The 26671-nt window shown below is 39.0% G+C and overlaps 1 protein-coding gene across 1 annotated transcript; it reads left to right on the forward strand.

Annotated features, from left to right (window-relative positions):
- The first annotated feature begins 405 nt into the window (after window positions 1-405).
- On the forward strand, window positions 406-26374 carry nudt14 (nudix (nucleoside diphosphate linked moiety X)-type motif 14). The gene is made up of 5 exons (XM_042503649.1): window positions 406-540; window positions 14677-14720; window positions 20476-20540; window positions 23065-23359; window positions 25734-26374. The coding sequence occupies exons 1-5, from the start codon at window positions 460-462 to the stop codon at window positions 25981-25983; spliced, it is 735 nt and encodes a 244-aa protein (XP_042359583.1). The 5' UTR covers window positions 406-459; the 3' UTR covers window positions 25984-26374.
- The last annotated feature ends 297 nt before the right edge of the window (window positions 26375-26671 follow it).

Below are 26671 nucleotides of genomic sequence, written 5' to 3' on the forward strand. Positions count from 1 at the left end.
ATGGGAAAAAAATCATTGAAAAAGTTCATTAAAAAATAATATCAGGAAAGCCAAACAGGTATTCAGCATTTAAAAATGGTTTCCAAACCAATGTTTAATGCCTGAAGGGATAAATGAACTTAATCATTATAATAATTATTATTAAAATATACCTAGGGAGGGATCAATTTATCTCAATTAAATACTAAAAAAAAATATTAATTTTTAAAAAAGGTAATGTTTTTTTTTTTCTGACTGAACAAATCATTATCTCTTATTTCAGACCATGCTCTATGAACTGCTTGAGTTTCCATACAGTTTGACCTGTCCCAGTTAATAATGTCCCTCTCACCTTTCGCACCATCCTCACAGCTGAGCCTCATGTCCTCTCGCGGCTGCCGTAGACATTCCTTCACTGTCAGTTAGTGTGCGGTGACAGACAACCATCGGTGAACCAACAACCAGCTCCAGGTGTGAACTATGGAAGAGATTAACAACATTGAAGTCACTCCGTGCACAGACTCCGACTACCTGAAGCCGTTCAGGGTGCACTATAACCAGGTGAGTCATTTCTGTCTCATAACGGTTGGATCAGGATGGTGGATGCTGTAGGCTAGCCCAACCCCCCATTCATTTAGCAGCTAGCATGTTAGCAAAACATGAAGGCTAAACTGACCTTAAACACAGACGCTGGCAACAACAATCGGTGCTACCTTAACCACAATGACTAAACAACCTTATTTGATCCATTTGCACATATAAAAGCTCCCTCTGTGTTTGGCACGAACCCGAGGCGGCTAAGAGACAAGCTAGCATGCTAACGGTATCCTGTCACATTAAGCATCACGTTAACGTTAGCACATGCTTTACATTAGTGTAAGGAGGTGTTTTTTAACACGGTTTAGCAGTGTTACACACAAGGGAGCATGTTTCCTCTCTCAACAGCAGGTCAGGTGAGACTTGTTGATCCCACTTGACAAATTGACTGCTGTGTGAATGCAGCCTGTGTGGTGTTAGTGTCTGTAGGTCAGAGGTCTGACACTTCATTTTTTCATTAAGCTGAATTTCCCACATTTATGTGGATCATTGTGGAGACGCGTCTGTTCAAATTTCTTGGTATTTGTAGAGTTAAAACTTCCCTAAATGCCTGTTTAACTCACTACAGTGAAAATACAGGTCCACGATATAACACATAACACTGCAGTATGTATACATCTCATGGTAGCTACAGCCTTTTACATGAATGTCAAATTATTTAGTCACCTATTTGTCCTATTTTTCTTAACAAACCAGCTTATTGCAACCTTTTTATTTTTATTACATTGTATAAAGAAGGTACTTGTTTTTAAAAAGCTAGTGTCTCTGCTAATGATTCAACATGTTTTCTCAAATTCAGTCTACTTAAAAAATTTAAGGCAGCCTGGACTCTTGGTTTTTAAAAGTTAAAACAAATAGTTTGTTTTTACAGTGTAGTGATGCACAATAATATCTGCATGTCATGGGTATAGGCAGATATTGGCTTCAGTATCAGCCAACATGCTGATATCTGCTGATAGGACGAATTGATATTTTTTATTTATTTATGTATTTATTTATTTATTTTTATTGACAAAGTGAATATTTTACAAAACATCAATACTAATTTAAAGCATTTTTCTTATTTTGCACAATGAATCAATGAATTGAATATTGGCAAAAAAATACAATATGGTGCATCCCTAATTTTATCACCGATCACATATTGCCTGGATTCTATCTAGATTCCTAAAATCATGGTATCAGAGCAATATATTGACATTAAACCTGTATCACGATATGATAAAAGCACAGATTTTTTTTAGATTGTTATATCATAACTGTTGTCTTTTCCTGGTTTTAAAGGCTGCATTGTGGCTCTAGTTGTTCTGTTATTTGCCTTTACCCTCTTAGTCATTATATCTCCCTGCCCATCAGATAGTTAGAAATAATCCGAAAACGTTTTTATCTTCCTACTTTTACTGTTAAGTATTTTAAATACTGTGCCTTCAAACCCAGAGATGTCTGCCTGAAGTCTTGATCCGATGCCCTTTGCTGGGTGGTTTGTGTCTGTCTATTTTGACACGATGTGTTGATTTCTTTAAGACGCTGTTATTAAGAGATTCCACTTTAAGAGAAGTGGGTATCATCCTTGATGTGACAGATTCACATTACGTATGGTTCTTGTTAGTATGAAATGTAGTGTTTTTGCTATTTGTTCAGCCACCTTCTGTTATTCATTGTTACTTTGTATTAATGCAACAGAAATCTCTGGCCTCATTTTACCATACATAGCTTAAATTTCAGTGAGGTAAAAAGAGTTTGATTTGGGGAAAAGAGAGCACTGGTAACTGAGTCTGTTGGATTATTGTTTTTCTTCATGTGTGTTTATGTAGTTTTGTATTTGTGGATTAGTGTAAGTGTACGTGATGCATACTGCATGTATATGTAAGTTTTATGCACATGTTGGTGGGGTTAATTTGTGTATTTTGACATATTGACAAATATATGTTGTCTCGCAATATATTCTCATATTGGCTTATTAGATACGTTGATTGATTCTTTTTTGTACCATGCACACAAACACGTGCTCAACTCTTATGGATTCATAAGACACCATTACAATATTATTGCAGTAATCAATCCAAAATACATGTTATCTTACTGCTCAGTCAACAAACAAAATACTCTACCTTCTGTCACAGGCCCACAAACACGTTCATGGACATCCACCCAAAGGAAAATTAATCAACGTAAATGGAGGTCATTTTACTAAAAAGTACATCTCTTAAGTTTTAAGAAACAGGACAATAAACAATACATCTTAACTCAACAAACAAAAGCCTGTCCTCTAAGGCTCTACACAGTAGCTATTCTTTCTAAGATATTCGGTTTGTTTAAAATTGACCAGTTTCTGATATCAAACATCATCTCCTCTATGCTTTTGAAGTGCTTTTTGTATTGATTCATTAGTCCTGTAGACATACAGACACACAGTCAGCACATATAGTCCTCTATTAAAAGGGTTTGTGGGCACACGTATAGCCTAGTTGCTATCCATCCATCCATCCATCTATTCATTCATCCATCTATCCGTCCATTTTTAGCTGCCTATCCAGGTCAGCAAACAGGGCAGGCATATTGGATCGTCTGTGACTGAAATCTTGTTAACTGTACATTTTTATCTGAGGAGATCAAAAGGCGTCAAATTTCGTGTCAGCTTTCTCAGTGGTTTGCAGTAAATACTCAGTATCTTCACTGCATACTGGAAATTAAAAGGCACGACACTGTGATCCTGAAGCATGACTCTAAATCAGTATTACTATGCGTTATTTATCTTTGTTTAATAGGTGTGTCATTACCAAAATATTATTTTTTTAAGTCTTTCTGCTAAAAGAAAAGTGTGATGCCTGTGTGTCCTGATGGTCTCCAGCAAAGTGAGAAATGCTTCCTCACCCAAACATAGGCTGCAGTCCAGGATTGATTTATTTTTAGGTTTCAAAATATTTGTGCAGTTTCTCTGTTCCTGGGTTATAGACTTGGCTTCTGATGTGTAAAATCAGGATACTGACAGTGGTGCAAAGGATGTATAATATTAATTCTCACTCTGAAAACACATTAGGGTTAGGCGATATATCAAATATAGTGGTAGGCAATATATCACATACTATATACTCTATGTATCATCGCTTTTTACATGTGGGATGTTTGAAACGACTACAGAGCGAACATCGATTTGAAATGCACACAATTTTTTTAAGCCACTGGCATGAGTCTCGCTTCAGCGTTTTGGTTCTCTCACTCCCTCCTATGGCTCTCTAATGCTCACGACACACACACATAAAAACAAAGACACACCAGCACAATACATAACACACACACTCCTCCGCCCTTCCAGACCACTTAAATCTGTATCTGCAGTGCTCCAGATTGCTACTAATTGGTTGCATTTTGCAAGCATGGAGCACCAGTATGACTTGCAAATACTATTAATGTATGAATTTGAGGACGGTTTGTTTGTTTCCAGCATACTGAATAAATTCTCACATTTAATGGCACTGTGGTAAATGCTGAACTTTTTGTTAACTGCTAACATCTAATCGTTGACTGGTAGCTTCAAGTCCACGCAAAAACATCAACATTTCTGGCCAGCGATGAACCGGCACCAATGGTTCTGCTTTGATTCATATAAGTTTGGCAATACTTTATTTAACTTTATTTTAACTGGGGATGCATGATACTATGGGCACATCATTGGTATCGGCAGATAGCAGCTTAAAAATTAAATGTTTTCATCCAACTTTTCTGGGGATATGACAAGATAACACTTTGATTATATGAGTTTAATTCGTTGAAACAGGTCAGATTTGCCCGGGATTTAGTTCTTGTCAGCATTGTGGTAGGGAGAGCATCATCCAAACCTGTGAAAGTGGGAGAAACTTTACAGTTTTGTTCAGATTTTGTCACATAAGAATAAATATGGCATGTTTTACATGTAACCTAGGTTAAAGTTTATTTTTTCTCCAAGTGAATATGTACATAATGAAAAGCATTGTTTATAGTCTGCGTCTGCCACACCATCATAATAAGAGTCAGTATAATATGTTAATTCCACTACAGGAAAGACTTGATAGTCTCTGCAATCAGGTGCAACAACATAAGTGCACATATATTTATATCTGCATTGGCAATCGGCCTAAATGAGTTTGAAAATATCAGCATATAAAAATCTAATATCATGCATCCTTAATTCTAAAGATACTTAATATAACTTTATTATAAAAGTGCTTTATTTAACTTTATTATATGACAGTACCTACTTTATTTAACTTTATTGTAACTGTAGTTTTTAATAATTTTGTATTTTAGTAATACTTAAGTAATTTAGTAAGATTGCAAAATGTCAAGTGTATCGTGATACAGACTAAAAATGTTGTAATGTTATTTTTTAGCCATATATGCCGCCTCACCCTGTAGATGAGAGGAAGCCGTTACTTGATGTATTCTTACTGATGAAGTACAGTTTATGTCATTAGTAGTTGCAAGATGAAGGCTATTTTGTTCACTCTTGGGCGGTAACAATGCTCAGTGTTCAGTGCGGAGAGTACTTTAAACATAAAGAAACGGCGACTATCAGGTCTTTAAAGGTGCTCCTTTGTAGCGTTGCTCTCAGTTTAATCAGAAAACTCAAGTACTTAGGCACTCATGTTGAGGGGATCTCAGGCAGGAGATTTTTTTCAATTTGGGGTTTACACCTGTGACAGCAGAGGACGAGGATGAGGGGGGTTAAGCTCGTCAAGAGAATGGCGGAACGGCTAAGACAGCAGATGGACAACAAAAGAGATGATGGTGGACTCCCTCTCCGTCCTGTCCTCCCTTTCATCCTCGTCATCTCTCCTGTGCAGGAGGGGCTGTTTTAAGGGACTCCCCACAAAGACCTCTCAGTCCCACTGAGGGAGCATCTCTTCCCCAGACCTTTTATGTTCATCATCCATACATCTGCAGCTAACCGAAACCTGCTCACACACACACACACACAGAGAGAAACACACTCTTAAAGTAGATAATGACATGCATGAGAGGCTCTCTTCATCATTAGTGTTTACTGGTGTTTTGTCTCCTCTCCCTCGCCTCCCTCTACAAAGCAGGTGATTGTCCCTCATTGACTCTGGGAAACCCCTCTTATCTCTGTCGCCTCGTGCTCACGTGGAATCACAGGTTGCCACTTGGAGCAGGATAATTACCTCCCATTTATTCATTTTAATGATTTTGAATTATTCATCTGGAATCATTTATCTTGTATAGATTACAGCAAGTGGCCCCGGCGCTCCTTCAATGAATGTGAGCTCCATTATGATCTTAAAACACACATTTTCTAACATGAATAGTTATTTATAGGCTCAAGCCCGAATCATGGCAGTAAAATGAGCCTAATGAGTGTAGGTGGAGAGACCATTGTCTGCATGCTTAAATACTTTGGGCGATAATTCAGTATGATAATTTATGACCTGTGAGTGAAAATCTACCAAAACGAGTTATTGTAGTTCTTGTTTTTCCCAGTGAACATTTTCATCTAAAGTAATGAATACCAGTGGAATTCAAATATGTTATGCTGTGTTCATTTTAAAAAGAACATTTCAGTGCTGCTTTAAAAATGTAAGTTGCCTGAAGTGAAGTTGCATCGTTGGTTCAAAGTTAAAGTTCATTGAACTTAAGAAACCAAGTTTATTAAAACTCATATAATCTTTTCAGTTGAACCGGCAGCTTTTTTGTTGTAGTTTCGTCACAGTTTTGCATAGCATTGTTTTCATTGTTATGAGGAGAAATAACCACGACTTAAGCCAAAATGCAATTAAGACATATAGCCTAAATTTTCCATTTGTTTTCTTCAAACTACACCCAGTGGGCTCTCTGGAGAGTTATAACACTCAAATGATGCATGCTGGGAAGTCTGCTTTTATTATGTTTCTATTTAAATTAATTTGGCGAGTTGAGTAATCTCTCGGCATTACATTCAGCTCATCATTTCAAATTAAAAGACATATTCAGCTTAGACTAACTTCTCTTTTTAAGTAGTCTTAAAATAAAAGCTAGAAAATGTAAGTTAAATTAACCTGAAATTATCTTAAAATTCAATATTGTCATTAAGTGGCAACCAGTGATAACCACAGACCGTATGAAAAATGGATGTAGCCACGTAGCGATGTCACCTGTTGGTTTTTGGACTCCCATTTTGAAACCTGGAGTTCGGCATTTTGCTTGACACCATCTTGGTTTTTTGGAACCAGAAGTGACCATATTTGGATTAGAGGCTGGTGCTATGGAGGAGCGAAGGGCGCATCTGGCCCATCGACGGTGGTGACGCCTCGCAGACAGCCTGTCACTCAGACACCCCTGCTCTTTAATATGCATAGCTTTAAGCTTTAATAGTGTGTTACTGGGTGAGTTATGTAAAAATTACCTCCGTACAGTGGTCATAAATGTTGAAAGTAGCTAAAAAGGCCCAAATTGTTTTTTTAAACATGGCTATAAACATCCTGTAAAGTTGGGCATTTCAACATGGGGGTCTATGGGGATTGTTAACGATTTAAAGAACTGCATTATTTGTCACTTCCACGTTGGCTTCATTTTACAGCCCAGAGGTTGCCGCTTCCTACAGCCTCTCAGAGCTGCTAGTACGACTTTCAACTCTCAGTCTCGTTCTCGACAAGTGTATTCAGTGATTGAATAATCATCAAGATTGCTGTTGATGAATCGACTCGACCAGCCCTAGCATGTTGTGAGAAATTAAAACAAGCATTTGAAATAATCATCTCGCACGAATGCTTATGACTGCACAATATTTTTGGCAAATGTTAACAGTGGTTAAACAGACATAGGCTGCAATCAATTCCTCCAAGTAATATCTCAGTCAAATTGCATTAGATGCACACTTACATGTAAACTTGTTGGATGTGATTTGAGGTCTACATGCCTTCTGCGGTTTTCACGATCACGTGGGCGTGTACTCGAGGAGGGTGTCCTTGACACAGGATTCAGCTCTGGTGGAGTGGACCCACTCACCAGGTTGTTTTAATGCTGCACCGCAGAGCTGTAATCTCATCATTAGTGGTCGATCAGTTTGTGCAGGTGCAGATGCTTTTTGTCACTGTCGTTTCTACGCTCTGCTGATCATTAGTTCACTGGTTGTAATGTGTGTATGATAGCCCTGCAGCCTTTGTTCAGTCTGCTGAGAAGACAGGGACTGAAGCTAAAACCAGAAAAAAACTGGAGAGCACATGTTGAGATTCAAAGAGTGCTATTGTATATGAGGATGGTAGTTGATTTTTTTTTTCTTTTCGCTGCAGCTGCCAGCTTTATAGTGCAGTCAGGAGGTGTGTGTGTGTGTGTGATGGTTATTAGTCTTTAAGCACCTAAAAGACCATACATCCCTCTCTACAATAGCCATTCACACAGGAGTCTGTCATTTCTGATGCCCAAAGCCAGAGGGACCACATTAATTTCAAGGTCCTGTGTAGCCTGTTTCTGCCTCCCTTCCCTTCCTCTCTCTCTCTCTCTCTCTCTCCCCACGGGCTAATCTCTCTGTCGTAATCCATGTCGGCCATGATTCTCTGTCTCCCCTGGGCTATTCAAGCTGTCCCCGCCCCCCTTCTCTCAGCAAGTGTCCCGAGTAATGAGGGGAACCCCACCATCTGTGGGTAGTGACAGGACACCAGAGAGCCGTGTGTGTGTGTGTGTGTGTGTGTGTGTGTGTGTGTGTGTGTGTGTGTGTGTGTTAGTAGTTTTACTTTGTACGGTATGTGGCTGCTATAGAACAAAACAATCATCTTTTTGGTCTTACATCAGTGCAATCAGTCATCTTCAAATTAACGGTTGTATTTTGATAAGATCACTGTACACAAACTAAAACCATAATCAAGATGGTTGTTAGTCTTTGTCTCAGTCTCTGATGTTACTGGTTTTGTTGGTGCTGGTTAAGACCACGTTTCCTTAATCATGCGACTTCCTGTTGGAGATATCGCTCTGACTCATTTCCCCTGCTTGGATTTGCTTTTCTGAATGGACAGACCTTCTTGTAAGTGATTTTTTATTTTTTATCATCCTCCTCTCACACCTTCCACCATCGGATGTTAGCAGAAATCTGTGATAGCTGTAACTCCCTTATGTACTGGAAGGACAGCACACTCTTCCTGTTTTTGCTGTAAAGCAATCTCACATTACTCTTACTAACATGGCCAAAGTTGATAATTTTATCTTAGTTTTGGCCTTCTGTCCCACAAAGCTCTTTGTTTTGCACTGTTAAAATATGAAGTGTATCTGTAAGTGACGGCTTCTTGCTTCATTTTGGACAAGGAAACTGGAGCTTTTATGATTTCTTTTTTGGCTTTTTGCCTTTATTCAGTCGGAAAGATTAAGTGTGACAGGTGGAGAAGGAGGGGATGACATGCAGAAAAGAGCTTCAGTTTGGAGTCAAACCTGCTGCTGCAGCAAGGATACAGCCTTTGTACATGAGGCTCTACCTGGTGAGCTACCCAGCACGCTAAAACCGGAGCTTTTGACCACGTTTCAGCCAAATGCTCATCTAAGTCGTCAATATGCAAAATTACTACAATACAATTTTTGACAGAAACGCATTACTCAGTAATCCATACAGCTGTAACTGACTTAAAATGATGTCAGTCGAATGGGATTTAGCTGTTCAGTGTAAATATTTGAACTGTATGCTCCTTTCTTTTTCCAGTTAGAGTTTTAGATTTTGAATGGGGTTTATCGGGACATTCAGGGTGACGGCAATGTTCACGCAGTATAGTAAAAAAGCCATTTTAACTGAGCTAATGCATAAGATAATTCACCTCAGAGATCCTAGAAATGTCCTCAGAAAATCAAAAATCCTCAGAACGTCCCAAATCCAGGAAATGTCCTAAAATCATAGAAACATACTAAAATTCAAGAAACGTGTATGGGGCTGTTGTGGCTGGCCCCTGGCCTCCTGTCATTTCGCAAAAGTGGCCCCCAAGCAAAGCAAGTTGCAGTAGCTTTTGATGTTCAGTAAATACCTCCAAACCACAGGCAGTCTGCATCATGTGTTGTTGTTAGATGAGACTCAATAGGCTTTTTAGTGCATTATGGGGATTGTAAATGATGCCTGCCCGTTGTTTTGCAGATATGTGTTTCCAACTATATGGGCCTATTTGTTTTCTAAATATTGGTGTCCACAAAGCACCTTTTTATTTAATAAACATATATTAAAACAATGAATATCAACAAAAGAAGGAGTGGAACGTTCCACTGATTTATTCACATGGCTACATTATTATTAGTAGCACTTGTTCCAAAATGCTATGTTCTCAAAATATCCTAACTACTATTACGTCATTGCAAAGTTTATTGCAAAATAAATTATGTGCTTTTTGCAGAGATATATACACATCAGTTCCACATATATGCAGGACACCCTAGTGTACATACAGTATATGTTTAATCCACATGCAAATACCCAACAATTTACCTGTAAAAGGTCCTTTGACGTGAAAAATGCTCTGTCTCATAAATAATTCAGTATGCACGCTTAACAAAGCAACAAGCCACGAGAAGTGCATCTCCGCCTCAGTCACGACAAGTGATTTATCACACACACACACACGCCTTCACACTGGTTTTGCTTTCACTGAGAAAAAGCGAGAGGGGTGCGGCAGGCTTGGCATCAAGGAGGAATGATGGCGTGTAAGACACTCGGCACACTTTGTTGACATGACAGGTTTTCTGTGAGAGTAATTACACTAGTCGACTGTCTGCAGCTCAGGCGGAGCATCTTTCATGACATGACTCCACAGCGAGGCTGACAGCTGGAGAAAAGACTGGTATCACTTTTGGCTTTAGGTCTTTAAATCCCTACTGCATGAGCCTGCAGTGTTGGTTAACGGACAATTTCAAAAAAAAATATGGATAGATAAATGCAACATTTTTGTCATTTAACCCTTTGAGACCTGAGTAAATTAGCTTTATTTATTTCAAAAACATCGGAAGAAGGCAATGAGTGAGGAAATAAAACATGACCCAAAAATTAGCAAGAAGAATTTAATTTCAATACTATATTTAATGATAACAATGAATATAGTGTTTTTCTCTCTTTTTCCCCAGACATGGGAAATGATTTTCTCATTGCCTTTTTTCCAGTGTTTTTGAAAGAAATTGCACCAATTTGCAAAGGTTTAAATACTTGTGAAAGGCATCTGACAGCAGCACAATAAAAGCGATGTCGCTCCAGGTTTCAGAGGCTTAAACATCATGCTTTAAGAATTTCAGCAGGTTCGCGTGAATTTCCCAGGGGTTTATTTTGTTTGTTTGTTGTTAAGTTTTTTAAATGCAGACCATGAAGGTGCATGTCAGAGACAGTGTCTGTTACGCATATGAAATTAGTTTTTAATTTGCCCCAGGTCCAAAACTTTTGCCATGGTCTTGGCACGGGTTAGACTTCAAAGGAATCTATGCCGGTTTATGTGGGGACGGGCCAGATTTTTTTGGACCAATCATAGCTTTAGATCGTTAGATTGAAAAGACAGAAATCAGTAAATATTTGTATTTAGTTTTGAAATTAAAATGTGCTTATTTAATATCAACATTTCAGTTGTCAAAGCAGGTGCATAGCTAAAGTGGCATTTGCTGCACCAGTACTTGCTATGAATTATTTTAGACTTTTGACCCTTTTACCCTTTTGACTCAAGTCAGGTTTTTACGGGGTTATGTGAGCTCAGCATTCAAATGTGCATACAATAAGTCTTCATCATATGCCTTATATTATAGCTGTTACAGTATATAAAGGTGATACCATAGCAACATATGATCTAACCCGACACAAACTTTGGCTTCACGCTCTCATTTCACATCACAACATGATCGTTAATGATGCATGAACAGCATTATGCTAGCTTGGCTTCTCATCGAGGTCCTGTGGCCGTGACCTGTGAGCTCATGCACCACTCGTTTCACTGTTTATTGAGTTGATTTTGAGAACACCTTAAAAAGCCGATTCATTTTTTAGTTTCTTTACCCAAACTGTACTGACTGATAGTAGAGATAGTATGTCGAGTATTCAGATTATTTTTATGAATTAATAAATTAGGCATGTAATACATAATCCAGTTTTATTCTGCTTTCATCTAGGTTAAATAGAGGGATTACGATACCCAGTTAAAAAATGCCACTTTATTCACTAAATAATTGTATGAAGTGCAGGTTCGTTAGCGCTGCTGTTTCTCCTGCGGTCCTCTTGCTGCAGCGTTTGTCACTCAGCACTGATGAACAAGTCAGTAAGTCAAAATATTACCATTTCCACAATATTATTTTTTTCTTGACATACTAAAAATTATATTGGGATTATCAGCGATAATATGATTTGGCACACCCCTACTTGTGAGGAAGGACTCAAGCCTCCATATTCTTCAGTCCATCAAATCAGCCAGTAGCTTTTAAAAGCTGTGTGTTAGTTTATTCCCTTTTTAGATCAAAATCTTAAAGTCACACCTAGCAGCTCTAAGTAGATCTCTGGCACAAGTGTCACATCTGAACTCAAACCCTGTTGCCACAGCAGTAGCTTTATTATGCCTGATTCTATCAGCGCAATTAGCTTGTCATTTCACCTCCTCGCATTTCTTGGGTGGTACTGAAACTGCACCACTGCATTTACAAGAAGAAAGCACATCTATTGTAGCTGAAATAAGCCTGCTCTAGTGGAGCTGTCATCCCTGTGTCTGAAAGAGCTTGTGGGTGGAGAGGAGGTGTAGCCTAAATTTGAATCAAGGCCATATTTCCTCAGGCATAGGAAATGTAGGCCGACTTTACCATATTTATACAGCATGCAATGTGAAGAGAGGAATATATGCTAAGTTTTCAGTGTAATTCTCACATCTTTACTGATTTCATGTAGATGATAGAAAATAAAAGTCAAAATACATGGAATGGGTTAAAGATGTTACTTTCCTTGACCTTGCCTGCAGCTCTGCATTGTACCCATTCACTTTGGTTTTACAATTTTGATTTCTGCCTTGCAAAAGTGACCTACCAGTATGTATACTGGTAAAAGTGGTTGGTTTTGATGTAAAAGTCTGTGGGCTGAAGTCAGTCCTCTGTGCAGACTGAGTCACAGCTGCAGGAACTTGCACGTCAGTGAATGGAATCTATTTGGTTGATTTCACGCTAAAGGGGAATAAATTTAGGATTTTCCCCTACAGTTTTGCACCCTGAGCTGCAAATACTTTTCCTAGCTTCACCTGGTATGAATGAAAATAAACTGGATTATCAGGATGTTTTCCTCATCGTCTCTTAACACTAACTTCAAATGAGGAGCCAACAATCAGACAATGTGTGTGTGTGTCACTGCCAATATATTTATCTCAGTGCCAGCCAGTGTTTTGTGCTGATAGTGATTCTCTTTTGTGCTGATCAGGTCACACACCTGCCTTGGCGGTTTGAATGTTATTGAACTGCTGGAAATTTACTGAGCGTTCAGCCGCACAACACGTCCTGTTGATATGATGATGTGACCACAGGGCATAAAAACATTCAGTTTTCAATGACACACAAACTATTGTTATTGAAGTTTAGTAACTAAAGGACATGTTTTAGCGTTTAGTCACCAGTAATCTCTCCCTGCAACTAAGTCCGACAATGGACTGTGGATCCTTTTCTGGGGGGGGTCAGGAAATTAACAATTCTGAAGAAGAGGAGCCTTTGTTTGAAACATCACTTGTAGATGTGCTTATACGATGCATTATTTTCAGAAACATATTTTAAGGCCCACTTAGCCGTAATAGCAAGTTTGTGAACAGGAAGTTAATGCTACACTGCTTCCTGCACAATAAAAACTGGGGCACTGGGTAGCTCGGTTGGTAAAGCGGGCACTCCATATATAGAGGCTACTGTGTCCTCGTCGCAGTATCCCCAGGTTCGAGTCTGTTGGCCCTTTACTGTATGTCATCCCCACTCTCTCTCATACCGGTTTCCTGTAATTTATCTAGCTGTCCTATCAAATAAAGGCCATAAAAGTCCAAAGAATAACGTTTAAAAAATGAATAAATAGAACTAGGCAGTCCTGATCAAATATATATCAAGATTCTGTCAGCTCTTTGCATGCCTAAATTGTTTTCAAAAACATATTTAAGTTTGTAATGTGTGGTTGTTGTTTACCAGCCAGCCGCCATTGTGTCGTTTGGATGACTTCACTTTACGTCACCTACCAGTGGGAGCGTTTGTTAGTCTGATATGGAGCAATGCATTCTGGTAGTTGTAGTTGTTTTCTATGCCACAGTTCTTTTTCTCTGTTTTCTCTGGTCACGTGGCACCAATTTCAAAAGTATTTGCATCTTTTCACGGCATAGACAGCCCAGTTTTGTGATCTTCTATAGGTCATCTTTATATAGGTGAAATACTTTTTTAAGGGAGTGACAGGGACCTTTCTTCATGTTGTTCAATGCTGCCATTCATTGGTCCAGCACCTGCCTTAAATGGTTTTTGAATATGTGTGACTTCTGTGCTTTTTTTGTGACATTAACGAGACAGAATTTCTTTCCCTCAGTCTAAAGTCATGGGAAGTTCCTGACATTTTGCCCCTAGCAGCTAATTTCTGAAAGAAAACAATATGTTGTTGCCAGTGTTTGCTGTAAGTTTAGTATTGAATTTGGTAGCCATGGTTAAATCAATTTGATAAGGTAATACAACACACATTGCTATATCTTCTGCAAAGTTTTGGCTACTGTTTAAAATGTTGCTCACGTCATTATTATGGCTTTTTGCTGAACTATGGTTGATGAAGCTTAACAACTTGTCATGTTTGGTGCAGGCCCAGTCCTTTTTGATTCACATCTGCACACATCCACATTTTTTTGTTAGGTGTGTTTTGTAATATTACTTCAACATGCCCATGCAGGCATCAGTTTGGGGTAGCTGATAGCTTCTACAGTAATCATATTAAGTAAATAAATCAGCAGTACTTTGACTTCCTGCCGTACACATCACATATAGAGCGAGTGTGATATTATGGTGTACTAAATACTTACTGTTTCCACATTTTTTGTATACACTTTTATTTCACACTCAGTAGTCAAACCACAGTGTTTAAGAATTAACTAGTGTTTTTGTTAATTGTGTTAACTAATGTTGTTATTTTTGTCATTTTCCCCTCAGAATGGCACAAAGAAATCCTGGGACTTCATGCGAACCCATGATAGGTAAAAATGCATTTTATTCCTTTTTTGCTTCCTCCTTCCTACTTTTTGGGTTGAAGAATTCTGTGTACACACACACACAAAAGAGATGGCACAGCATAGTCAACCGTCAAAACCATTTTCTTTTTTCTGAATGGGAAAACAAATAAAACTCAGTTTACTTAAGGAGTTACAAACATTGATGTAGAATAGGTCTGGAATAGAGTTTTGTTTGCATAGGCAAGACTTTATCTCTAAAGAAAGTCTGCCCATGCAATTGATTTGAAATCTATAATGTCAGGAGACTTTTTACAGTCTAAAGAGCTTGTCACTAATTATCTGAATCTGATCTATTCCTTGTGATCATCAAACTAGGATGAATTTGTTGTTCTGAATGCTAAGGAGCTTGATTTGCACCAATCTTGTCCCAAACTGTCTCTGTACCTTTGAATCTTATATATATATATTTTTTTTTTTTTTTTTTTACAAATTTCAAGAAAAGTGATGTCTTTTTAAACAAACAGATATACAGACATAAAACAGGTAGTAGTTCTTTATTTATTTATGTTTGTTCTTTATGTGTGCCCAACGTAAAATCTAGAAATGTTATGCCACGGTTAGGCCCGTCTCAGCATTATGCAAGTCATATCAGATTTGGCTGTTGAATATGAATATTTAATGACTCTTTTTTTTAATATAAAGTTTTGAACTTTGAGTGGGTTCAGCAAAACATTCAGTGTGACAGCAACATTAAGATAATATAGTAAATAGGCTAACGGCGCTAATGATGGATCGTAAATGGGCAACTTTTTTCTTTGCTGACGTTAGATATAAAACCAAAGCCAGAGAATGTATCATTTTAAGTTGATGTGAGCTGTAACTTTACCATTTATGAGCATAAGATAGAAGATAATGGTATATCTGAGCCTTACTTCACTTACCTTACCTCACTTCACAGCAAAATCTGGGGACCAAAAAAGTCCCCAAAAATAAACTGCACAGCACACTGATGAGCAAAAAACACCCAAAACGACTTGAAGTAATATCAGTCGACTGAGAGGTCACTGACTGATTAATCGAATCTCCGACTTTTAAGGGACAGCCCTAGATGCGGTTATATGGTCATGTTTTGTGTGCACAGTAAAATAATAAAGTTGTGAGTCTTTTTTGTGTTTGTCCTTCCACCTGTAGCCATTATCAGCACCTCTCTCTCATGATATTTGTATACCTTCATTCTCGAGCATCTCTAAACGATGCCAAATCATGAGAAAACAGTCAAACCAAAACAGACCTTGTTTTTCTGGAACTTAGGCCCTGTTATTCTACCTGCCCATGGCTATAAATGTCTCAAGCTTTGCAGGGGGCACTGTAAGAGAAATATCACACATTTGTGTCAAAACCGCAGTTCCTACTCCCCGCTCTGCCCAGGGTACCTTAATGCCCTGAGGTAAGTCTCAGGTCACTGAAACCCCTCTTTCCTTCACTCCTGACCCTTAAGAGAGGTCCCTGTGAAAAATAGTTCCACTGAGACAAAAGCAGTAAACCTCAAACCTGTACTTCCTAAAGAAAATAGCCCCTGGGAAGATCCAGCAATCCCCAGTGGAAACTCTGCTCAAGTGTTATTCCCTCTTTAGCGTGTATCGAAAGGATCCAGGATTGTTTTGCATTTTTGTTTAAGTGCGCATAACATTTTTTTTCTCAGCAGGACACTTCTTGTCACAATTCAGAAGTACTCAGTAAAAATGTGGAAGACGTATTTGTGGTTAATGTACTGTAAAATCTAATTAGTGAATGTCTAAAGGAAGATATTCCTTTTCTTGATCCCTAAATGCCTCCAAAGATCACTTTCCTTGTGGAATTAAGGCTTTTTTTTTTGTAGTAACAGCAATTTGGCTGCAACTCTCACAAACACTTTCCTTTGCCATTACTTATTATTACTCTTAAGTCACTTAATTTTTTAAATTGACAGTATAGTGAAATATGGATTTCCATGCATCTTTCAGTGGTCATTGTGCATTTTTCACCATCCATATTTTTCGTCTGGTCCACTGACAACATTGTTAGCAAAGTAGTTTGCTCATTCAACATGGTGAAACAATGGTTCTTCTCCAAGCTTCCTTCGAGGCTTAAGACTCACCTTTGGGAATCAGGAGTGTGACAGGAACTTCTCTCAATTTTTTACGTTTACATCCACAGTTTAATTTATTTAGTCACGACACAGAGCTGGTGGTCATAAGTCAATGCTGGAGGGTATTTTGGTAAATCGGAAGCTTTACCCTTAAACTCTGCTTCTTCTTTACCATAGTAATTTGGTACACTGGAACGATTGCTGAACCATTAACGGCACACCAGTTCACCCACTGATCTCAGCCCACATCTTAGAAGTCAAAATGGCTAAATCCACCATTTTCCATCACACGTCCCATGGCCACAGCTTCATGACGCCAACAGGACATCATTGGCTGAAAGCAGAGATGCAATATTGAGGTCTTCATACTGGACACTGACTGCGTCTTCTTGGCTGCTGCTTGACGTACTATCCATGAAACAGGATTTATTAAAAAACAAAGAACTTCCGTCACTAACTGCCACGAATGCAGAGCCTCAAATACTTCTAAAGGGGAATGGTCATAAGGCCGTCTCCAAATCTACAGAAACACATATAGGCTTGATGGGCAGCTCCCACTGCTTTGTTATTTTGACACCCGTGTGTTAATGGGAGTGTTTGCGTAGAGCTGCATGCTTGTTACTGGAAGTGACTTTTAATGACAGACAGTGTTTTTGGCCAGTGCAAGACATTAAAGAGACACGAGGCAACAGAGAGATGGAGTTCATATGTTGAGCTCTTGCTTCAGTGCTGCTCATGCCTGCTTGCTCACTTCCATGCCTTTCACGTGCTTTTTAAATTACTGCCTTCAAGTAGTGATGAGCTACAATATGCCTGTACCAGCAGGATAAATCTGAGGGCCCTGCCCCTCCCTTATTACAATTATTGAGAGGCCCTCGATAAAGGTCTGCAAATATCTTTCTAAAAACCTGCCTATACGTGCTAAATTTGGTGGAGAAAAGGTGTAATAGTGAGTTGTTCCCCCCACGCTGTTGAACAGATCTGTGTACAGTACTATGGAAGAGTGGATCTCTTGATTTTCCACACATATAAAGCAGAACGTACAGTGTAATTGTAACATAGTAAATCAATCTAGAACCTGGAGCAATATGAACAGCAGCCATATATTTAGCTGGCACAAAATCTCTCAGTAATTATTAGATTCATCTTCATTGCTTCAGTGGAAAAATGTTTTTTTCCAGCCCTTTTCTTTTCACAATGCATGCCAGCTAAAACGACATGCCTGCAGCAAATCAACACATCAGATTTCACAGAAAGAAAAACAACACTTTTTTTACAGTTTCTTTACAATTAATAACTCACATTTCAATTTACGAGTTCACTATTTAAAACAGCTGTTCTCTTTACCTTTTGAGTGGACTCGAGTATGGATCTGCGTATGTCCAGGTAGGGTCCACAATAATCAAATGAACTGGATTTTGGGTCAGGTGTACTCAGCTCGGGTTAGGATGGGAACTGGAAGCTGGAGCGGATGCTGTTTCCATGTGGTTCTGGTGTGTGCAGTTTCTCCTGTTCCTGTTTCATTTGAAGCTTCACTCAAAAACCTTAATAGAAATAATAAATAAAAAAAAGACATTCAGCAAAGCCCTAAAAGGTTAATAAAAATAATTTCTTTGGTCATCACACTTTTTCATGTGGTACATACAAATATACTGTATCTCAAAAGTATACAGTATACTGTATCTTTAAAAGTTTAAAGAACTAAAATTCAATTCAATCTTTATTTAGTCTCAATGGATCATTCAGAGCAAGCTCTCATTAACAGATGTCGAGAAAAATACATCACACAAAAATACAAGTAAAACTGCACAAGATAAGCAATAAAATAATCTGACCAATTAAAATTATTTAAAACAATACAATTAAAATAAATCAAAATAATAACAATTTTAAATGAGCATATAAAAGATACAAAATAATTGCAGACAGTTAACAGTTGCAGACTGTGACAGAATTAGAAATAAAAGATGATTTAATTTTCACGTAACCTGAATATTTCCTTGTACAACAAGGAGATGATAAAAGGATCCTAATACCATAAGCTTCGCAGCACAACCACTAGTCCCCTTAGCCCTGCTCCTCTGTCTGCCATAACCCAGTTTTTCCCGCTGTCCAGCCAGAAGCCCCGCAGAGAAAGCTTAACGGTGCATGAAAAGTCCTGAGCGTCCGTTTAGCCTGCTTCTTGGTTAAACCATTAGAGCATTTTTCTTCAGTGGGAAGCTGCAAAACAGCAGTAATGGTGTGGAACAGCACTACAAGACCCAGACCTGCCTCAGGGGACAGCTTCTATGCCTCAGGCCTATGTGTCCCACTTTTAGCCCAAATCTACCACATTATCTCATCTATACTTGTACTCTACAGTGGAGATATCCCCCCACAAGACTATATTTCACAGCTGTAGGCTGCCACAAATATCAGGACTGGATTTTCAATTGCATGAATTTATCATAAGCGACAACTTTTTCTTTTGTTTCCATGACTAATAAAATTACTTTACTCACTCAATTGATTACTGAGCTACTGAGTGTTACTGTAAGTATTATTACCCAACCTGTCATGAACATTTCTGCTAGTTCACACACGGACTTCCAGACTTTCAGTTTTTCTGTGCATTGAGGGATCATCATAGGGTGTATAAAGATAATCAGTGCCGTATCTCCAAATGACATGGCAGCTGAACTGGCTAAATTCTCAGCATGTTTATTACCTGAATGGCTGTCTGACCACTTGTATTACTCTGGCTTCAGTTCTCAAAAGCATGATTGTAGTCCCACTGTAGGCTTACCCAGGTCAGCTGACAACCTTACATACCGTTACCAAATTTACATCAGACTTTAAATATCAGTAATCCAAAAGGATATTAAGTCAGTATCAGCCCAGGCGCAGTAGAAACCAGTTATAATAGCAATGTCCTGGTTCCCTCTTACCCTGGGAAAGACAGGGCAGGGCTTCCTGCCGCCTCAGACACATCCGCTTTCCCAACACCGACCCCAGGCCTCAAGTCTCCACTGGTAGCGACAGTCACGCTTACACACGCACGCATGCACGCACTCACACACACACACACACACACACACACAGCAGTGAACCACCTGTGTGTGTGCACTTGTCTGGGTGCCAGTGTTCAAGCATATCACACTGACCTTCCTTCTTATTTTATCTCCACATCCTGCTTGTGGAGAAAATGGATGGATGGATGGATCCTGCTTGTTGAAAGTCATCGTTTAAATCTAGAGTGATTTGGCTCTTATTTTAGAACAGTGTTTATGTTTGCATAGGATTTTAGTGTCATTGTGGTTTTAGCTCTTAGTATTTATCAAAAAGAAAGCGTTGCTTTTATGTAAAATGTACTGTCTATAATTACGGAAAGCAAAAGAGTTTTAGTGTTCAGAGCGACACCGCTCCATTTGATGCACCTAGCGCACACTGAAAGTACCATAGAGACAGCTGTTGTCAAAGTATGGCAGCCTGGATGTGTTAATCCAGGGAGCAAACTGGTCAACATGCACAACTCCTGAGCCACTGCTGCTCCAATGTCCAATAGTCTGATAGAGAGAGAAACTGTAGGCGGCACATGGCGTGGTATTTCCTGTCAGAAAAAGTTGTCCGGCTTTAATTTAAACTTGAACTTTTTTTGCTCTTCTCTTTTAGTGTATCAGTGCTGATCTTCAACACCAGCTCACACTGTTTTGTCCTCGTCAAGCAGTTCCGTCCGGGTAAGTTTTTGGCTAGACCGCAGCATGCAAGGCTAGCCCTATAAACGTGAAGCTCTGTCCGTGTGTGAGTGTGTGATGAAGTTGCATCATTGGTCAGTGTGACTGATGGGGTGACATTGCTGTTTCCACATTATTGACCATTGATCTTTCAAACTGAATAGGTGCGGACACAATGGACAGACTGACAGAAGCTGACAGTCCTGTATTAACATAACGTTATTGCTCATTCTCTGTAACCAGTTTAACATGGCAGCATGGTGGAAATCTCGAACTGGATGGCTTACTAGCCTTCCGCGGTTTTTATGTCAGTTTTGGAAAGAGGAGAGAGAGGATCACCACATCAATTTGAGGAACAGCTTTGTCTGTAAGACATGAGCCTGACATTAATTTAAACGTTGTTAACTATTACGTGTTATGTCAGAACAAGTGACACTGCCGTTATAAAAAGAAGAGGAAAATCTGACTCTGATTGAAACTGTGGTGAATATTACATGTTATAGTGTCGGACTGGGTGGCGCCAGAATGACAGAATTTGTTAATAAGCTGCAATAGGACGATTCACAAACTGTCGGTATCAGCAGAGCTTGGCTCTGATAGCGACCGAAGGCAGCGCAGCCTCCACCGGTCACATGGGAGCGTTCATCCCCGGGTGCGACCGGAGCTGCAGAGGGAGGATGTGTTAAATGATCAGTGGTACAGCTCTAGAGAAAGCAGTTCCCCTCTGCTGTGTGACTGTGTCTAATGCTAAGTGTAATGTTCTGCATTTTAACATGTATTTAGGCAACATGAATTTTGGGCTGGACCGTAGCAACACGTTTCATACACCTCTGGTTCCCAACCTAGGTGTCCCAACCTCACTATGGGTAGCCAAAGCCTCCCAGGGGGTAGTTAGGCCCTCTTGATTTTGTATTTTTTCAGTTTAGGTTAATGTTGAAGATATACTTTTTTTTTAAATCTTGCCTTTAAAGAATATAAGATTGTAGATGTCTAGAATCCGATAAAAAGTTTCAACAAACTTGTCTCTGATGCAATATTCACAGGAAACAATCTGCTCAAAATTCATCATATTTGCTAATCTAATACAAACTCCCTGCAGTGGGCATTTGGGTTAATTGTACTGTTTATCAGTTGTTCTATGCTGTTATTATCAATTTGATTTAAAATGATATATCCCTAAAATATGTCATCAGTGATAGTCAAGAAAACCCTGAAGGAGTAAAGACTGGGAACCACTGTACACCGTCCAGCCATATAATAGGAGACTAACTGCACTCTGCAATCGTGTCAATTCATTTTCTTCTTGTCACTCAGCTAGATCTAATTGTTATACATCCTGTGGGCACTTTCACTAAAAAGCAGTACATTACAATCCCTGTTTATTCTTTTGGATCTCAGTAACAATGCAGACTCATAAATAGACTGCAAGAGGCCCCGTTACAAAGCAACCTAACCTCCTTTGTTAGAAGTCACCGGGGACTGTTCCACACTGCACTGTGCTAAATTCAAGGAAGTCTGGGCATTGATATATTTTTTTCCTTGAGTTTTTCTACAAGCTAGAATGACATTTGTTTTTAAACTGGGAGTGTACGATATGCTGGTCAGCTTATTGGTGTAAGACAATTAATGTTTAGAAATACAGTATGTTTGCAGCACAGGGCCAATGAAAAGTGTTTTTGTCAGTATGTTAAAGGTTTCAACATGGAAATTGATTAAATTTCATGATAATGTGTGTTTATTTAATGAGTTCGCAGAGGCGCTCTTTATTTTAGGTGTGGCACGATGCCTCCACTTTAAAATCTTGCTATTGTTCTGATATTGTTGATATTTGTTCTGATTTGTCCTAAAGTGGGCCATGGGTCCATTCTGAATGAACTGCAAGTGACTCACAACTATGTCAAATTTGGGAAAAATACACTTTCTTACAGTACAGTAAATTTGCAGCACAGAGCTTTTATTTTGAAGTGCAATTTCCTGCTGAAGAGTGAGCCTTTTTTTCAAGAACAGTAACTGTTTCTTTGTTCTGTTCTTAGTTTTATGTGGCCTTTCAACACGCTGTGCATTTGCACTGGTCTTGAAGCCATAATAAGCATTTTCTGGGAAAAAAGGAGAAAGCAGGAGCGCTTCTGGTGTCCTTCAAATCACCAGTGCTCATGGAAGGAAATACTTCAGAAAAAGGGAGGAACTTATTACCAGAAAACTGTGGCATAAAAGAACCAGGTCCAGGCACTCAGGATGGTTGGAAAAGCATAAAAGGCCTTTAATTCATAGGGCTAGAACATTAAAAACACACCAACGCGTATCGGCTTGTGCCTTCTTCAGGACCTTAAAGGCCTTTATCCGAAAATATGAAAAATGTCCATCACACATTTACATAGCCTTGGGTTCATCATCTTTAGAAAAAAATTAAGTTTCCAACAGTCCAAAATACCAAAATGTCCAATTTAGAGTCATACGAAGGAGAGAAAAAAGCAGCAAATCCAACAATATTAGTTATAACAATATTTTCTGCCTTTTTCCCTTCCAGCTGTATACATGTGTGAGTGGGAAAAGACCAAGACGCAGCCGCCTCAGTCCGCTGAAAAAACTGAGGAGGGCGCCTCCGAAGCCGCAGCCTCTGCCCCTGAGTCTCAGGAGGGCCAGTCAGAGGGGGAGAGCTCTTCTCAGTGGCCCCCGGTCTCAGCGGGGGTCACTTATGAGCTCTGCGCCGGGCTGGTAGACAAACCCGACCTCTCTCTGGAGGAGATCGCCCGGCAGGAGGTGCTGGAAGAGTGTGGCTATGATGTGCCTGCCTCTAAACTGAAAAGGATTACTTCCTACAGGTCAGCTGATTTCACATTTGTGTTGACTGTGCTGTGGGAAATATCTTACATGAAGTCAAGAAATACTTTTTGTAAGTAAATTTGATAGAAGCCTTTTACTTAAAACCTGTATATTCCCAACACAAATACATTTTAAAGGCTTTTTTTGTCTTTTGAATATCTAATATTAAGTCACACCCACTGGATTTCTTGTCTCCTAATAATTAATACGTTGTTGCCCAATTTACATCATTTTCATTTTGAATTCCCAAACCTCCCAAAGCTATGTTCGTTTATATGTGCTTGCCAAATTATGTTTGGAACTGTACTGTTCTTTAGGAGCAGTGTTGGGATATATATTAATAAATATATATATATATATTTATACCGTTAAGTACAAGTACAAGTTGACGTCTGATGACATAGACAAGGGCAGCATTTTATCTCAAGATAAACATTTTTCATCTCTCTTTTTTTACAGGAAACCAGATAGATAATCACAGAAGACATTAAATGTCAGAGTAATCACTATGTATTTTTTTGACTAATTCTAAAAAAAGACACCCTAGTTCAAAATTGTTCCAAAATTCATTTCGCGGTAGCATTATAAGCGCATTTAAAATCGCAATAGTCCATTTAAAACATTTTTTGCATCAAACGCTCTCCCCTGTAGGTTTTAAATAATGTAGAAAAGCCCTTCACAGATAAGTTCAGAAGGTTACCAGTGTTGTGATGGAAGCTTTTTTTTTATTATTATTAACGTACAGAAACTTATTAAGCCACTTCTGCAGCATAATCCAGTTCTCCACAGTCAGGATGTAGCCTCCTCCTCTGAATCGCTACCCACTCAATCTCCAGGATTTTTTAATCAGTTCAGCTAGGTTTGGTGTCGTGTTCACTAATGGCTTAACAGTAAATCGGCTAGAATTGAGAACAATGGAGTTTATGAATTACTTACTACTGCTTTTGGGGTGGAGTATCACTTAAAATTTAAATCACACAATCTGGTGCACCCAAAAAGAAAGCATTGCATTTTCATGAATCCAATTTGAAAAAAAATGTTTGGTGGTAGTTTATTTAGAAAAAAAAAGTCACTTAAGTGCCTTAAAGATAAGAGTTTGGGCTTAAAGAAGAGGAACTATGATTGCTGAGGTAATGTGAGAAACATCCATCTTTGACAACAGATTATTAGCTCACTATATCCTCTTGACACAGACGTTTTAGGAGATGAACAGTCCCACATTACACAGCAGCACCTGGACAGCTTTGACTGACAGCTCTCATAACTGGGCTTTTGACTTGACTTGGGCTCTGTTGGTGTTGTCTATGGCCGGTGTTATGTGTGGGCTGCTTCCATTAAAGAGATAGGTATCGTCTTAACCCTCAGGACCCCTATGAGGGTGTTTCTGACAGAGCGGCGTCGTGTGGTGAAGTTCTGTGCTATTAGTAGGCAGCCTTAGGTCACTTTGGTTTACTAGAGAGAAAGTTTGTGCATATTAGTTATTATCAGCATTGGAGGACAGATCCTAAAAGCTTTCTGTATCAAGTTTGGGTACAGCAGTATTTGGTTGTCTTCATCTTTTGGTCATCAACAACTAAGAGTGATAAATTAGTTAAAATAATATATTTTTAAAGCACTTCATCTATCATTAACTATACTTATCATAATTTGGATACTTCTGTCAGTACTCTACCACTATGTACAAACCAGGGCTGCCCCTTGAAAATCAGAGTTGAATCATCAGTCAAATGCGACTGTCGAGCGGCCTCTTTCTGTATTATTTTGTTTGTCCTATTCAGTGTTCTTTGCACTGTAGCTCTGGGTGCGTTTTGGTCCCCAGTTTTTGCTGCGGAGTGAGTGCTCTTGACTTTCATGCTACTCTTTGGAGCTGGGAACAAACAGGCAGCAGCATCATGAGCAGCACAGAGAGACCGTCTGCTTAGAAGTGGTAAATTTGCAGCTGGAAGCAACTTAATATGACACAGTCTCTGGCTTTTGTTTAATATGAGTCGGCTAAAAAAAAAAAGTTGCACTTTTACGGTCCACCATTAGTGCAGTACGCTGTCAAACTGAACGTACTGTGGAGCCCTGTCAAACTTCAAAAACTGTGTATGTAAAATAAAACAAATTGTCAAATATTGGTATTTAACAGCCCAAAAAGTCAGTATATTTCTGTCTCTGCTGCACCAATTTTGTCCTTTTTTCAAAATGAGTCTCTTGCAAGTCCTCTGCTTTATAGAAATGATAACATTAGAAACGGATGCATTTTCATTGTCATGTTGGATCCAGTATTTAGATTCAAACAGCACCTGGCCCTGTGGAAAAACTCTTGAGTAAGTGAAGATACACAGTTGATAACAATTTATTTTTTCTTTCCCTTATCCTCCCTTACAGGTCAGGCGTAGGTGTAACGGGGGCTAAGCAGACCATGTTTTACGCCGAGGTGTCTGACGACAACTGCGTGAGCGCAGGTGGAGGTGAGCCACGGGAGGGAGAGCTTATCGAGGTGGTCAAAGTCCCGCTGCATGAGGCCATGACGTTTGCCTACGACGAGCGTATACCCAAAACCATGGGCGTCATTTTTAGTTTCATCTGGTTCCATAATAACATGTCTCCCAAGTACAAGATCTCCACCAACGTCTAACTAGTATTAATCAAACCCTATTTATACCATTTATTCCAAATTCAATCAAACACTGGCCCAGCACATCTACTCCTCCCCTCATGGCTCTTCATCCTGTATTGCCTTTTTTTTTTTTTTTGCTTATTGGTACATGATGAAAGGTGGGCCCCTTGTCTTGTTGCCAACGGTTATCTTTAAGTTTTGTCCTGTTTACCTACCTTGAGTTTCATGTGGTCTTAATATTTTTCCTAAATCTAACTCGCCATAGCTGGTTGTCACTGGCACACTTTTTCTCTTTTCAATTTTTTTAATCTGATGATTCTTTTATTTACTGTGCCATCATTTATAAATGGCTGCATATCACTGATTTCATTTGCCTGCCCTTGATTAAAGGAATACTCCACTGCTTTTAGAGTAGGCTCTTGAATGTTAACTTCATTTATAAAAGCAAAAAAGTATTTTAAATACACCTGATATCGACTGAGGAAAGAGCCATTTAACATTCTGCTTACAGTCAAATTCCAGCTTGTTTCAAGCATTCCTACAACACCCAACATCCATTGCAGACTGGGTGATGCTGACCAGCCACGCCCCCCATGACAGCCTTGGGTTGCTAACATTTTAGCATGCTAATAATAGATATTAACAGTCCCAGCAGGATTTTGCAGGCTTTTTTGGAAATTTTGCAATCTGAAATGGCTGATTTTTA

This window comes from Plectropomus leopardus, chromosome 16, assembly GCF_008729295.1.
Source record: "Plectropomus leopardus isolate mb chromosome 16, YSFRI_Pleo_2.0, whole genome shotgun sequence".
Lineage (NCBI taxonomy): Eukaryota > Metazoa > Chordata > Actinopteri > Perciformes > Serranidae > Plectropomus > Plectropomus leopardus.